General features: G+C 58.3%; 1 protein-coding gene and 1 long non-coding RNA gene across 4 annotated transcripts in view; both read right to left on the bottom strand.

Annotated features, from left to right (window-relative positions):
* Window positions 1-127: 127 nt before the first annotated feature.
* LOC133095625 (uncharacterized) lies at window positions 128-2,790 on the bottom strand. Its single transcript, XR_009701643.1, has 3 exons — window positions 2,739-2,790; window positions 1,928-2,265; window positions 128-1,480 (listed from the first exon to the last, which is right to left on the bottom strand). It is a non-coding gene; the product is annotated as an uncharacterized LOC133095625 (long non-coding RNA).
* Window positions 2,791-6,803: 4,013 nt separating this feature from the next.
* MGLL (monoglyceride lipase) overlaps window positions 6,804-14,592 on the bottom strand; it is a 102,778-nt gene continuing 94,989 nt past the window's right edge. For 2 of the 3 annotated variants that reach the window (XM_061197358.1, XM_061197357.1), the window contains exons 7-8: window positions 11,626-11,841; window positions 6,804-9,521 (exon numbers count right to left, since the gene is read on the bottom strand). In XM_061197358.1, the coding sequence (XP_061053341.1) occupies window positions 9,396-9,521; window positions 11,626-11,841 (342 nt within the window). In that variant the 3' untranslated portion in view covers window positions 6,804-9,395. The remainder of the gene's footprint in view (window positions 9,522-11,625; window positions 11,842-14,592) is intronic. The other variant, XM_061197359.1, reaches the window with a different exon arrangement.

Here is a 14,592-nt window from a genome sequence, read left to right as displayed (position 1 = left end):
GTGCTGAGGATGGAAGCCACTGTTTTTCCCTCAGCTCAGGGCCTGCTTCTAAGTGAACGCTGTTGAATCAAAAAAATTTCCATACATTTTACTGGGAAAAATTATATGCATTCTATTCCATCGCAAGATCCCGACATTTTTCACATTGGGGAAAAAGAGACCAACCGTTAACAGAGTAAGCAAAAACAGAAAAGAAGAACAGCTTGTATATAAAGTGGAGTGTAAGGGTGGAAGAGGCCCTGCCGGCGGGGCAGGGGCCACAGACAGACCGTGCTCTGCTGAGTCCTGGGGGACTGGAGCAAAAGACAACCAGGAATCCTGTTGTGAAATGTCAATATTTGGTTTATCATCGTTAATTTTGATTTAAAAGTAAAGTATTACATTAAAATATTGCTTATTTTGATCAAGATTTTTGGTGCACCCTTAAGTTGTGTGCCCGAGGGGAGTGCCTCACTTGCCTCACCCTAGTCCTGGCCCTTACCCAAAGATATATTTTTTAACCCATCCTATAATAGTCTTCCCACCTGCAAAAAAAAGAAAAAAAAAGAGGCATGCATATGTTCGCTCCTCTACCTGGAAAATTCCTACATAGCTTTCAGTGTCCGCCTCACTGCAGCAGAGGGAGGAGGGGTGAGGGTGCCGTCACAAAGTTAGGAGTGCTCTTGCCAGGGCTAGGGGCAGCCTTAATTCCTGGAGCATTCTGCTAGCATAAAAGTTTCTCACTTTGGTAAAAGTCTGAAGCACAGCCTCAGGCAGGGACTTCTGAAGGAAGGGGCCCTGGAGCCAGGAAGCTGCCCTCAGGCACTGCAGCCCCCCACCCCCCTGCCAGTGGCTTAGTTCTCGGAGTCCCATCAGCACCCTGCACCTGGGTGGTCACCACCTTCACCTGGGAGGCAGCGGGTGTCTTGCACGTGGGCCGGGGACCTGGGCTGGAGCACGTCAGAGCCCCAGTATCCTTATCGGTCTAAATGGGAGCAGCACTGCCAGCCACCAAACCTGGTGTGAGAGTCAGACGGGGTCCTGAGGGGGCCCCAGAGGGGTGAGGCTCAGCCCACTGAACCTCGACGCAAACGAACTTTTTTCCTGGAAGATGCAACACGAGCAATTCCGGGCACACAGTGTAGCCCTTTCTTACCTCTGGAGTCTTGGAGATGGACACTCGTGTTCTCCTGATTCCTCGGCCCTCGAGGTAGTTGTCACCCAGCCTCCACAGTAGCTGCTGGTCGGTCTCCGGGTCCCCCTCCTGCCACCTCGGCCCCAGTTGGGGCCCTGCCTCACCTCCAGCTCACTTTCACCCGCCCTGTTGGCATCTTCCAGGTGGATACTGAGCCCAGGTCTCCCCTCCTGGAAAGCCTGAGGTGCATGCCTGGTTCCTGGGCACAGCCTGCTGTCTCTCTGACCTCTGTGCCCTTCCTCTGCTGTGGGCACCTGGCTCATTTCCCAGCTTCCCTGCATTTAGCCGTGGCCACGCCACCAGGTCCTGGATGTGAGCAGAAACGGCAGATGAGGTCTCTGGTTTTGTCCTTGAAAAGCTCACCCTGCCCCTTTCCTTTCCTCCCTCCCCGTGGGCTGGGATGAGGATGCTGTGGCAGGAGCAGGAGCAGCCACCTTGGTCCATGGGCTGGAAGCCACACACTCAAGACAGGGCAGGGAGTGGGCGAGCAGCGGCTGCTCCCACCCAGCCTCCATCTGGTCATGGCCCTGTCCTCCACCCTAGGCTCCAGACACCCTCCGGCCAGGGCGGTTGGCTCCCCGCTGTGGCTGGTCCCGGCACTGCATCCCCACCGTGGGCTCCCCCCATGCACCGTCCCGGGCACGGTGCTGCTGCTGCAGGAGATCTCCGTCCCTCAGAGTCCCAGTTCTGGGACCAACCTGTGCTCCCTTCCCATCTACCCCGAGCCCCTCGGACGTGCCCCCTCCTGCTCACCTCCTGCTCTCCCCCGCTGGGCTGGCCTGGTGCTCCATCGTCCCTCTTCCTGCCCCACCAAGATGAGGCAAGCTGTGTCACCCCATCCTGGATCTGGGGGCAGCCCCAAGGCCATGGGGCACCTGCCGTGTGATGGCCCTCAGCAGGAGTCTGTGCTCCGTGGGTGCCCCCAGGAGGCAGGAACAGCCCAGAAAGGAGGACACTGCCCACAGTCAACCCCTTGAGGCTCGGGCTGTAGGAGGAGTGCGGGCCTCGGGGAGGGGGCCGTCCTTCAGGTCTGCACGCCACCCAGGGGGCCTCTGCACAGGGGACGGCCAGCTCTGGCCACCCCATGGGACCTATCCCAAAATGATCGAAAATTTCATCAGAAGTCACCTCAGGAGGGCAGCTCACCTCCTCTCACGAGTACACCAACATCACAACCGCCTGCAGAACAACCGTCCATGGAAAAGACCAAACCCTACCAGAAAAGATCTTCTACGGCTAAAGACATAAAGAAGGAACGACGACGAGACAGTATGAGCCCCTTACCCCTAGGTGGGCGACCCACACACTGGAGAATAATGACCCTGCAGAGGTTTCCCCCCGAGGAGTGAGAGCTCTGAGCCCCACGTCGGGCTCCCCAGCCCGGGGGTCCGGCACCGGGAGCCCCCAGAGAATCTGGCTGTGAAGACAGCGGGGCTTGACTGCAGGGGCCTCACAGGACGGGGGGGGAGCAGAGACCCCACTCCTAAAGGGCCGCACAAAACCTCACACGCACCAGGACCCAGGGCAGAAGCAGTAATTTGATGGGAGCCTGGGCCAGACCTACCTGCTGTTCTTGGAGGGTCTCCTGCAGAGGTGGGGGGCGGCTGAGGCTCACCCTGGGGACACAGACGCCGGTGGCAGATACACTGGGGGACATTCGGCCCCGTGAACACAGCAGCTGCTGCTGCTGCTGGGCTGGTATCTTGGCCTGTGAGCGCCAAGACCAAGCACCACCCAGCAGCCTGCAGGCCCAGTGCTGGGAGCCTTGGGCCAAACAGCCCCCTGGGCGGGGACAGAGCCCCACCCGTCAGCTGACAGGCTGCCTTGGGACCTGCTGAGCTCACAGCCACCTGGGACACGGCCCTGCCCACCAGAGGCGAGGCGCAGCTCCACCCACCAGTGGGCAGGCACCGGCCCTGCCCTCCAGGGAGCCTGCTCAGGCCGCTAGACCAGCCTTGCCCAGCAGGGGGCAGACACCAGACCAAGAAAACCACAGCCCTAAAACTGGACGACTATACGTAAAACAATGAAATTACAGTAAGTCCCCTACATACAAACCTTCAAGTTGCGAACGAAACGTGCATTCCATCAATGTCAGGCGTGAGTGACATTGCAGCTCGCCCTCCGTCTCCTATTGCTGACGATCCTTCAGCTCTACCGTCTCCCACCTCCTCTCCCTCCTCCAGTCAGTAACTCTTCTTGCCTGTTCACTTGATGCCAGCCCCTGTGTGCCACCTGTCGTACTGCACTGCTGTACTTTTCAAGGTACTGTAAGATTAAAAATGTTTTCTTTACTTTTTGTGTTTTTTTATGTATTATTTGTGTGAAAAGTATTATAAACCTATTACAGTACAGTACTACATAGCCCACTGTGTTAGTTGGGTACCTAGGCTAACTTTGTTGGACTTACAAACAAACTGGACTTACGAATGCACTCTCAGAACAGAACTCATTCCTATGTAGGGGACTTAACTTTAGAACATCCTCTAACACCATACACAAAAATACACAAAATAAACTCAAAATGGATTACAGACCTAAATGTAAGGCTGGATACTATGAAACTCTTACAGGAAAACACAGGCAGAACACTCTATGACATAAATCGCAGCAAGATCTCTTGCAGTCCACCTCCTAGAGTAATAGAAATAAAAACAAAAGTAAACAAATGGGACCTAAACAAACTTAAAAGCTTTTGCACAGCAAAGGAAACCATAAACAAAATGAAAAGACAACCCACAGAATGTGAGAAAATATTGGCAAACAAAGCGACCGACAAGGGATTAATCTCCAAAATATACCAGATGATGCAGTTCAATATCAAAAAACCAAACAACCCCATCAAAAAATGGGCAAATGATCTAGATAGATATTTCTCCAAAGAAGACATACAGATGGCCAAGAGGCACGTGAAAAGATGCTCAACATCGCTAATTAGAGAAATGCAAATCAGAACTACAATGAGGTATCACTTCACACCCGTCAGAATGGCCATCATCAAAAAGTAGGAACAATAAATGCTGGAGAGGGTGTGGAGAAAAGGGAACCCTCCTACACTGTTGATACAGTCACTATGGAGAACAGTACGGAGGTTCCTTAAAAAACTAAAAATAGAACTACCATATGACCCAGCAATCCCACTCTTGGGCATATATCTGGAGAAAACTGTAATTTGAAAAGATACATGCACCCCAATGTTCACTGCAGCACTGTTTACAATAGCGAGGACATGGAAACAACCTAAATGTCCATCGACAGAGGAATGGATAAAGAAGACGTGGTACATATATGCCATGGAATATTGCTCAGCCATAAAAAAGAAATAATGCCATCTGCAGCAACATGGATGGACCCAGATATTATCATACATAAGTAAATCAGAGAGAGAAAGACAAATACCATATGATATCACTTATGTGTGAAATCTAAAAAAAAAAAAGATACAAATGAACTTATTTACAAAACAGACACACAGACTTAGAAAACAAACTTATGGTTACCAAAGGGGAAACGTGGGGGCAGAGGAGAGATAAATTAAGAGTTTGGGATTAACATATACACACTACTATATATATATAATATATAATCAACAAGGACCTACTGTATAGCACAGGGAACTCTACTCAATATTCTGTAATAACTTATGTGGGAAAAGAATCTGAGAATGTGTATATATGTATATGTATAACTGAATCACTTAGCTGTACACCTGAAACTAACACAACATTATAAATCAACTATACTCCAATATAAAATAAAAATTAAATAAAAAAAAGAAAAGAAAACCACAGTCCTGCAGCTTGTGGACCCAGCACACCCAGAGCAGGCCAGATCTGCCCTGGGACCAGCTGGGCCCCAGCCCTGCCCACTAGCAGGTCACCGCAAGCTTCAGGACACCCTGGACCCCAGACCCAACTGTGTCAGGAACCGGCCCCCCCCAACCAGCCATCCAACACCAGCTCTGGGACCCCTGGGCCCTGCAGCCAGACTCCAGGACCCGGCTCCGCCTGCCAGTAGACCGGCACTAACCCCAGGACCTGGCTTCACCCGCCAGTGGGTAGGCAACATCCCAGGGTCTTCTGGACCCCGACTCTGCCCACCAGTGAGCCAGCACTAGCCTGGGGTCCCCTAGGATTCCACAACCCGCCGCCTCGTGACCAGACCCCGCTAACCAGCAGCCAGCGGCATCCACACAAGGCAAGGCCTGGCAACCAGCCAGGCCAGGGGCCGACCAGGCCCACCCGACGCCCCACGTAGTCAGCCCCCTGCCACAGAAGGGCTCACGCAGCCCTCTTGGGGGCACCCCTAGAGCATGTAGCTTGGGTGACGAGAGGAGAGAGCACCGCTGGGACACACAGGACGTCTCCTAGAGGCCTCCTCTCCAAGGTCGAGAAACTAACTAACAGACATAAAATACAAATAGCAACTCAGACAAACCGAGGAGGCAAAGGAGCATGTTCCAGACGAAGGAAAAGATAAAGCCCAGAAGAAGAACTAAGTGACGTAGAGACGGGCGACCTGCCCAAGGAAGAGTCCAGAGCAGTGATCGTAAGGATGGTCCAAGAACTCGGGAGGAGAATGGTGCCCAGAAAGATTGATTTCAAGCCAGCAACAGCAGAGCATTAAACCCAAGGGGGCCCTTGGAGGTGTGGCCTGGGTGAGGGCACGGGCGCCCACCAAGAAGTGGGCCCTGTGCCTATAACCCCAGTTCCAGGCTCCAGCCTGGCCCAGAGAGAGCCCTGGTCCCCCACCCCCTCCCTGCCTGGACAGATATTTACCAGGGACCCCTGGAAAGCACACAGAGGTCTGACGCGAGGACCCAGCTCCCGCAGCTCAGCTCCGGTGGGACAGGGCTACCGAGGGTCCACAGAACGCGGTCGAGTCAGACGGCAGTGGCTGTGCTGCAGGAGGGGTGGCGGGGGCCAGGGAGTGGGTAGCTCCACACAGGGTGGTGGGAAGGCTCCACAGAGAGGCTGGCGTGTGGCCACGGGCCCAGGGCCTGCAGGCTTGGGAGGGCCGTGGCCGTCTCTGCATGAGATGGGACCACGAGGGTTGGAGTGGGAACGGCCACCGCCTGACTCGTTGAACACCCGCTCTGGCCGCTATGTGGGAAAAGACCAATGGGACACAAGCGGGGAGATGGGGCACCCGGAGGAGGCTGCTGTGGCCACTGGCAGGAGGGGACAGTGACAGCCCTGGGGCCAGTGGGGCCAGAGGGAGATGGTCTGCCTGGACAGACAGGCAGCCGACAGCCTCTGCTTCTGGGTCAGGCGCAGGGGGGACGGGGGGAGGGGTGCAGGCACCCGCCCGAGCTGGGGTCTCCTGCGCTCAGGTGGGCGAGGCAGAGGTGCAGCCACGTGGGGGGAGATCAGAACTTGTTTCTAAATTGTCAGAAGTTATGTGGGACTGTGGAGGAGGGTCAGCCGTGGAGCCCAGAAGTGGGGCGGCCCGGCCCCTGGTGGCGGCGGCGGTGGCCAAGTCTGTACGAGAAAGCTGGCGTGCAGTCCGCTCCGCGTACTGGGGTGTATCGGGGGACCGGCCCAGACCCCCAGTGCAGCCTCGCAAAGGGCCGCTGGTCTCTCCGCAAGGGACGTTGCAGTCAGATCACACAGACAGGCAGACGACACCGTCAGAAAACATGTGGTTTATTAGGGTTAGCTGTGGCAGACGTTGGTCCTTTAATAGTTCTAAACTGATACACGGGTCCCCACTAACAGCTTACGTGTAGGGAGGTGGCTGAGCTGCAGCAATGACAATAAGCAGTAAATTGCTTGGGAAAATCACTGCGATCCTAACAGGCTGATGTCAGCAGTTGGTGAAGGAAAGAGCAGGAGGGTGGGGCCCTGCACGGGGTTTCCAGAGCATCTTTCAGAGCTCTCATCACAAGCCCCAGGGCCCCCAGGAGCCAAGGGGAAGGTGGGGTCACCACCCCCCATCCCGGCAAAGGAACGGGCCCTGGCGGGGTTGGGACCTCCAGTGGCTGCAGGTGGCATCTTTTCCTAGAGATTTTTTCAGGCATGAAACCACTTCGTGTGGCCCAGCACGGCCTCTGAGTTACGAGGCGGCACCGAGTTCACAGGCGTGCTTGGGCCCAGTGTCCCGAGTAATATGTCTGTCCTCCCAGGCGTGGTTTGGATAGGCTGCATGTCCAGGGCCCCTCTGTGACCTCTGTCCTCCTGTCACCTCGAGGCCAGGCCATGTGTGACCTCGCTTCCTTTCCAAACCCAGCTCCCCTGCACCACGGCGATGGCAAGGCGGTGGCGCTCCAGGTATCGGCACGGAGCCGCCAACATGGAGGGTGACCCCAGTTCAAGACTCGCTCGGTGCAGCAAGGACGGGAGGGTGCTCCCCGGGGGCCTCCAGACGCTGCTACCTGCACCCCTGACTCGGCAGGTGGGCGTGCCCTGTGCCCCCTCCCAGATGAGGAAACAGTCCTGGTTTCAAATAACTTCTTTTAAATGTAGGCGATTCTTTAACTAGATCTGTAAAGGTGACTGAATATGCCTCTATAAGAGCTTTCAAATAAATAAATTCATGCATCGAAAGATTACTGGTCAAACCACGTGCCTGGTATTTAATTTGGGATACGGCCTTGCCATGGCATGCTTCTGGGGGGGCGGGGGGCGGGCTGTGACCTGCGGGGTGGGACGGCTGGGTGTCTGGGGTTTGTGGGTGGAGTTTCTGTCGTTCCTTAGCCCGAGAGCAGGAACTTTCTCACGGCTGCCCAGCTGGGCAGGTGAGGCTGACCTCTCTTTGCATTTTCTACGTTTTTCTCCTCCAAAGAGAAGCCAGAGAAATAAGATGTGGCGATGAAGCCACTCTCTGTGGGGACCCAGGCGCCGTTCCCCGGGGATGGGTGCCTGGGTGCCTCTCCCTCCCAAGGGGCAGGGGCAGCAGGACACGCACCAAGGCCCCCGCCAGCTGACCGTCGCTGGGGGTGAGCAGCTCGGGGGCCCTTGGAGGTGGACCCAGAACCAGACCCGGAAGAACTGGGCACACGTGGGGCATCAGCTCCCACTGCTGGAGGAGGAGGAGGAGTGGGGAGCCCTAGCCCCCAGCCTCCGCGTCAGGCAGGGAAGCCTTGGGGTGGCGGGACCGCACCTCCCCCAGCGTTCCACGCCCTGGCGGCTCCATCCCCACCACGGCCACATCTGCAGGTGGGGCCTCAAGACCTGACAGTGAGTCCCATTTCAAAGTCAAAGTACCCCCTGGGTGGGTGGTGACCCCGTTTACCTCTGGCGCAATTGAGGGCCAAGGGGTGGGGGGCCGTGGGTTTGGCACCGAGAAAGGCAGCGGGGCTGCTGTGGCCTCAGGCCTGCAGCCGTAGGCAGGGCCACCGCGTGGGGAGCTTCTCCGGCCACCAGAGGTAGCTGTGCTGCCAGCACCGAGGCTCCCAGGGAGGCTGTGGCCCGGCAGGCGGGAGCTGGGACAGGCCTGTCCCGCACGGGGCTCCTAGGCCCGCCCCCCGGGGCTGTACAGGGGGGTCAGGCACCCATGCCTTCAAGCCCCCTGGTTCCCACCCCCCACCCGGCTCTGCTTCAGAACAGACGCTATACGCACGAGCCATTCCATCTCCAACACAGCCGTCCTCTGAGCCCCAGGTGACACTAGCCAGCGACGAACAGCTGCCCTGACGTGCCCCACGGAGGGCAGGGGGCGAGGGTGCCCCTTCTGGGCCAAGCCCCACCTGCCCCACAGCCCACCCCAGGCTCCCGGCGGACAAGGCGCTAACGCGGGTCACGGGTGGACATGTGCTGAGGAGGTGCAGGCGTGTTCTGGGCCACGGCGGCACAAGCGTCTGCCGGGGAAGTGGATGCCGCCCCCATCCGGCGGCCAGAGGGGGGCCCCAGCTGAGGCGGTGAGGGCGGGGCGCGGGGTGGCGGGAGGGGACCCCTCCAGTTATTGCAGTGGGGGTCCTGGGACCCTGCGGAGCGGGAGAGGCGGGGCAGGGCTCTGCGGCCTAAGGCCTTCCAGCACATTCTCTGGGAAGTGTTATGACCTCCTATTTTTGCATAAAGTGTCCACCACTTAAGGCAGATCCAGTGGCGGACGGCCTGATGTGCGACAAGATTGTCTTTTTTCTTTTTTTTAGTAAATTGTGCTAGGGATTCCTCCAATTTGTGATTTTTGTTTGTTTGTTGGCAAGCCACATCTAAGAAGCCAGCTCCTGCCCTTCCTCTGCCTGCTTCCCCGACTGTGGCCCGACGGCTGGCCAGGGCACTCAGGGCGGGGACCCCGTTCCTGCCGCCGCTGTCCTTTGAGAGACCCACGTGTTTATCTCACGGAAGACGGAGCTGGTCACTTCAGGAAGCTCTTTGTGGAGGACGTGGTAGGCACCTTCGTAAATCTGCAATTAGGAAAGACAGGAAGTCACGGCTACCGCGAGTGACACATGCGGGCAAGGCGGCCGGGCAGCGGATGGAGAGGACTCCCTCTCCACGCACCCACGCCTGGTCAGCAGGTGGTGCTGCAAACAGCTGGAGAGGTCCCAACATGTTCACCAGATCCTTTCTTAAACCACTGCCCCCTCTCCATGCCACTCCCCCTCCAGCCTTGCCCCACCTGCGCCTCCTCTCCTCCCTGTGGGACCCCAGCCTGCCCCAGCGGACCCTCACTCCCACCCGCCCACGGTGGTGGTCCTGGCACCAGCTCCACGGCCCTCACGTCGCTGTGGCCGGGGATCATTTTCACTCTCGTAGGATTTGGCTTCTCAGCATCATTCAAAAGCTGACCAGGGTAACCTTCCAGAAACACCTTCCTCCGTGGTTCCCACAGCTCTCGACCCTCCTGGTCTTCCTCCCGCCTCTCGGTCAAGACTGCAGCACGCCGCCCTCCTGAGCTGCAGGCTGTTGCGGCCGAAGCGGGGTCAGGCCTCTTTCCCCCTCTCCCCAGGAGCCCCGTCCAGGCCCCTGGCTGTAAAAACCACCCGTGTGCTGATGACTCAGAATCTGTATCTCCAGCCAGACCTCCCCTGAACTCTCCATGTGTATAACCACCTGCCTACTTGCCATTTCAGCGATTTCTAACAGCTATCTCCAAGTTGTTTTTTTTTTTAAGCTGTAGTACAAATCATATAACATGAAATTCACCATCGTAACCACTTTCGAGTGTACGGCTCAGTGGCGTTAAGTATCTCTGCACGCGGTGCAATATTCTCACCCTGCACAACTGAACCCTGTCCCCGTTACAGCGCCCTCCTCCGTGCCCTCCGCCCAGCCCCTGGAAACACCACCCTACTGTCTTTCCTTTTTCTTTTTTCCGCTGCGCCAGTCGGCTTGCGAGATCTTAGTTCCCTGGCCAGGGCCCCGGCAGTGAAAGTGCGGAGTCCTAACCATTGGACCGCCAGGGAAGTCCCTCTACTTTCTATTTCTGTGAGCTCTGACTACTTTGCATATGTCATGTGCGTGGAATCACGCACTATTTGGCCTTCTGTGACCGGCTCATTTCGCTGAGCACAGCCTCTTCCAGGCTCATCCGTGTGGCAGCAGGTGTCAGAACTTCCCCCTTTTCAAGGTTGGAGAACACCCCCTTGCCTGGACGGACCACCTCCCCTCAGTGGGCACTGGGGCTGCATCCACCTCTTGGCCGCCGTGAACATGGGGTGGAAATATCTCTTCGAGACCCTGATTTCAATTCTTTTTCTGAATTTCAACTCTCTCTCGGGTGTGCCAACGTGGGACTTGCGGCTGGGACCGTCTCCCGCCGTGATGGGAGCGGGTTTCCTTCCCTTCCTTCCTCCTGCTGTTCGTCCGGGCCTCCCTCTGGCAGGGGTGTTGGGCCAGGGGCTGCCGCTCCTAGACGCGACGGGGGTGCGCTGGACAGTGCGGACACGTGAGAGCCTTTGTAGCACCGCGCAAAGGGGCAAGCGGGCTCGGGGCAGAGAGCTGAGCGCCAGTGCCGGCCCCCACGCAGCAGGTGTGGCACCTGCGGGGAGCAGCCCGCGCTCCCTATAACCTAGCGGGAGGTGGCCCTCGACCGGGGCGTCCACTCGGCCGTGCCCAAGCTGGGGCAGCACTGTCCAGGGACACGTCTGTTTGCGCGTGTGCCCTGGGGAGGCGGCCTGCCCAGCCGACCACGCAGAGCCACCTTCAGGCTCCGCTGCCACTTGGCAGGGACACAGCCAGTGCACCTGCTCTCTCCCCATCCTCCAGCCAGGGGTCTTCCCGGTTCAGCCAGACACTCGGGAACTGCTCCACCCGAAACAGCATTTTCCGTCCTGTTGTGCCTGACACGCCTAACGCTCTCTGAGGAAGACGACCTTTTCTGCCCGGAGGCCAGTTGCGGTTCTTTCCTTGACCGGATGAACGATCAGCTCCCAAGGAATCAACAGACACCCCGTGCTCCTGGGACGTGCCTCCCCGGGGGCCAGGCCAGCCCTAAACCAAGGGTTCGGGCAGGTGCCTAGAGGGACGTCACTCTCCCCGCCGCAGGGACGTGGGGCGGCTGCTCACCTTGAGCGTCTTGTCCTGGCTCTTGGCAGACTCCATGAGCAGGTAGGCGCCCCTGCTGTCACACAGGCGGTCGGCAGAGCCCTGCAGCAGCAGGAAGGGCAAGGTCAGCTTGGGCAGTGCCCGCTCCACCCTCGAGACGGCGTTAAGCAGCTGGATGCCGAAGCACACTTTCAGCCCCGCCCGGCAGATGAGGGGGTCTGTGTTGTAGATGTCCACCTGCGCCAGGAAAGACAGGAGCCCGTCAGTCCCTCGCAGCCCCTCCCACTCGGTTCTGAAGAGCCGACCCCGTCAGCGGGCCCGGGGTGGGGACCCCCGGTCAGCCCGGCCACGCTGCCCCTGCTTCCAGCCTGCTCTGTGGCCCCCCATCCACGCCTGTGCCCTGGGACGGTTTCAGCATCAATCCGTGGGGTTTTTCACGCGAGCAGCGTCACATGTTCGCGTTGATGATCTCACACAGGGAGAGCTCGGAAGCTGTTTTGGTGTCAGTCTGAGTGGATTCTGTTTTCTCTAAGTCTGTCTGTCTGTCCTGACACAGTGTCCCCTGCTTGAAGAGGGTGAGGGGCACCCACGACTGCCGGGTCACAGGGCTGTCTGTGCAGGAATGAGGCCCGGGAAAGGCTTGGGCAGGACACCCCTGCGGGCTTCAGGACGTGGCTCCAGCAGGCTGCCTGCCGGCCTGAGAGGCAGGTCTGCTGTCCCCCTGCGCCTGTGGACACGGCTGCCCCTCTGCCGGACGTGCACAGCGGCCGGGCCCGCCCTCCTCAGCCATCAGCCTGCCGGGACCTCCTCTGACACCGGCCCCGCCTGCGGCTGAGAATCTGACCATGCCCTTTGTGGGGCTACCCGGGCCCCGTCCCTGGCTTCCTGGCTTCACTCCTCTTGCCCCGAGCGGACAGTAAGTGGCCTGCTTGCTGTGAGCTGAGACGGGACACATGCCCACAGAACTCTCTGGACCAGGTCGGTCCATGACGCCTCTTCCCTCAGCTCTCTTTCCAAGAGCTGCGTGGCGTCAGGAGGGGTGAGGGTACAGAGGGTCAGCTGCCCGTGAGGAGGCTTGAGTGTCCACTGTGTCTCCATCTGACTCTCGGGCGGGGGCCGCGTCTCCCCTGTGATGACCCCCCGCAGGGCCTCATCCAGGGTCCCGGATCCACCTGGAGAGGGACAGGCTGTCCCAGGTCCCCCCACCACCCCGATTCTTCCGAAGCAGGCGAGCCAGACCACTTGGGAAAAGCCACACGAGATGAATGAGCGAGCCCCTTCCTGCAGCCGAGACGGCGGGCCTCCCGCGGGGCCGGGCCACCAGTCTGGGGGCCGAGAACACGGGAGCGGCAGGGGCTCCTTCAGGGTCTGCAAGGAGGGCTGCTCGGGAAGAGGCCGCGGGGCCAGAGAGCCCTGGCTGCTGGGTGTCCCTGTGAACGAACGCCCAGGGCCAGGGCCCACGAGGCCACCTCCTTCCTGAGCGGCTTGGCACCTGCCCTGCTGACCGGCCGCAAAGCCCCTCAGGGAGTCGGCTCCGGGTTAACTGCTCTGACGGCCCAGGTGGCTTCCCACTCTTGGTTCTTTTTCCATGTCTGGAGTACGTAGGCGCTGTGTACACAATGGCCCATTCTAGACCTGGGAGGAGCCGCCAGCTGTGTCGGGGAAAGGGCAGGCCCCCGTGCTAGCCACCACCGCACGGGGGCAGAGGGGCTGCCAGGAAGGCAGGACAGGGACCACCTCCTCTCAGGGAAACAGGCTCAGAAGCCCAAACCCTCCCCTAAGGTAACCAGCCCGGCCCAACCCCAGGGCCTTTGCTTTTGAGGGCTTAAGACCTAAATCCACCAAAAGTTCTCCTAGTGGGGGAGGGTCGTGTCCTGTCCCCCAGGCAGGAGACGGACAGCGTTCTCCCTCCCAGCCCAGGCCAGGCCCAGAGCACCGGTCAGCAGCCTGAGCCCATTCAAAACCAAAGACCAAACGGTCGCTGCCCGAAGATCACTTACTGTGGGATTCCATCTCCACAACATTCTTAAAAGGACAAATCGGGGGCTTCCCTGGTGGCGCAGTGGTTAAGAATCCACCTGCCAGTGCAGGGGACACGGGTTCGAGCCCTGGTCCGGGAAGATCCCACATGCCGCAGAGCAACTAAGCCCGTGTGCCACAACTACTGAGCCAGCACTCTAGAGCCCTCGAGCCACAACTACTGAGCCTGTGCGCCACAACTACTGAAGCCCACAAGCCTAGAGCCCGTGCTCCGCAACAAGAGAAGCCACCGCAATGAGAAGCCCACGTACCACAACGAAGAGTAGCCCCCGCTTGCCGCAACTAGAGAAAGCCCGCGCGCAGCAACAAAGACCCAACACAGCCAAAAATAAATAAAATAAATAAATTTATATTTAAAAAAAAAGGACAAATCAGAGAAATGGAGACCAGACTAGTGGTGGTCAGGCTTGACGGCGTGGGGCTACAAGATGGCAACATGGGGTCTTTGTGGGGACAGCCTGACTCACCCCCGAGGGTATCCTGGTCGCCATAACCCTGTGGTTTTGCAAGATGTCAGCTCTGGGGGAAACTGGGCAAGGCACACAGCCCCTCTGAGTTATTTCTCACAATTGTACGTGAATCAGAGGTCTCAAAGCACAAGTTTAGTTAAAAGCACAACAAGGACTCGGTCTCTGGCGATCTCTCTTGCCCCCCTGCCCCCCATTTCTGGAGCACAGCCGCGAACACATCAGCTGGAGGCTGTGGACCCGGGACCAAGCCAGGGCATCTTTGCTCCAAGTGACCAACCTCTGGGGGTGTGTCCACCGGCTGAAACGAGAAGTCTTTTCTCTTGGGAGGAAACCCTGTGAGGAAGACCACCCAGCCCTGACGTTTCCCAGCTGTGTGATATGGGCAAGGCTCTTCTCTCTGGGATGCAGTTTGCTGATCTGTGAAATGGGGGTGACGGTGGTCATGCCCCGGAGGACGCCAGGCGTCTGGATGGATGTG

The sequence above is a fragment of the Eubalaena glacialis genome, chromosome 7 (genome assembly GCF_028564815.1).
Source record: "Eubalaena glacialis isolate mEubGla1 chromosome 7, mEubGla1.1.hap2.+ XY, whole genome shotgun sequence".
In the NCBI taxonomy this organism is placed as follows: Eukaryota; Metazoa; Chordata; class Mammalia; order Artiodactyla; family Balaenidae; genus Eubalaena; species Eubalaena glacialis.
This window is presented reverse-complemented; position numbering and strand designations above follow the sequence as displayed.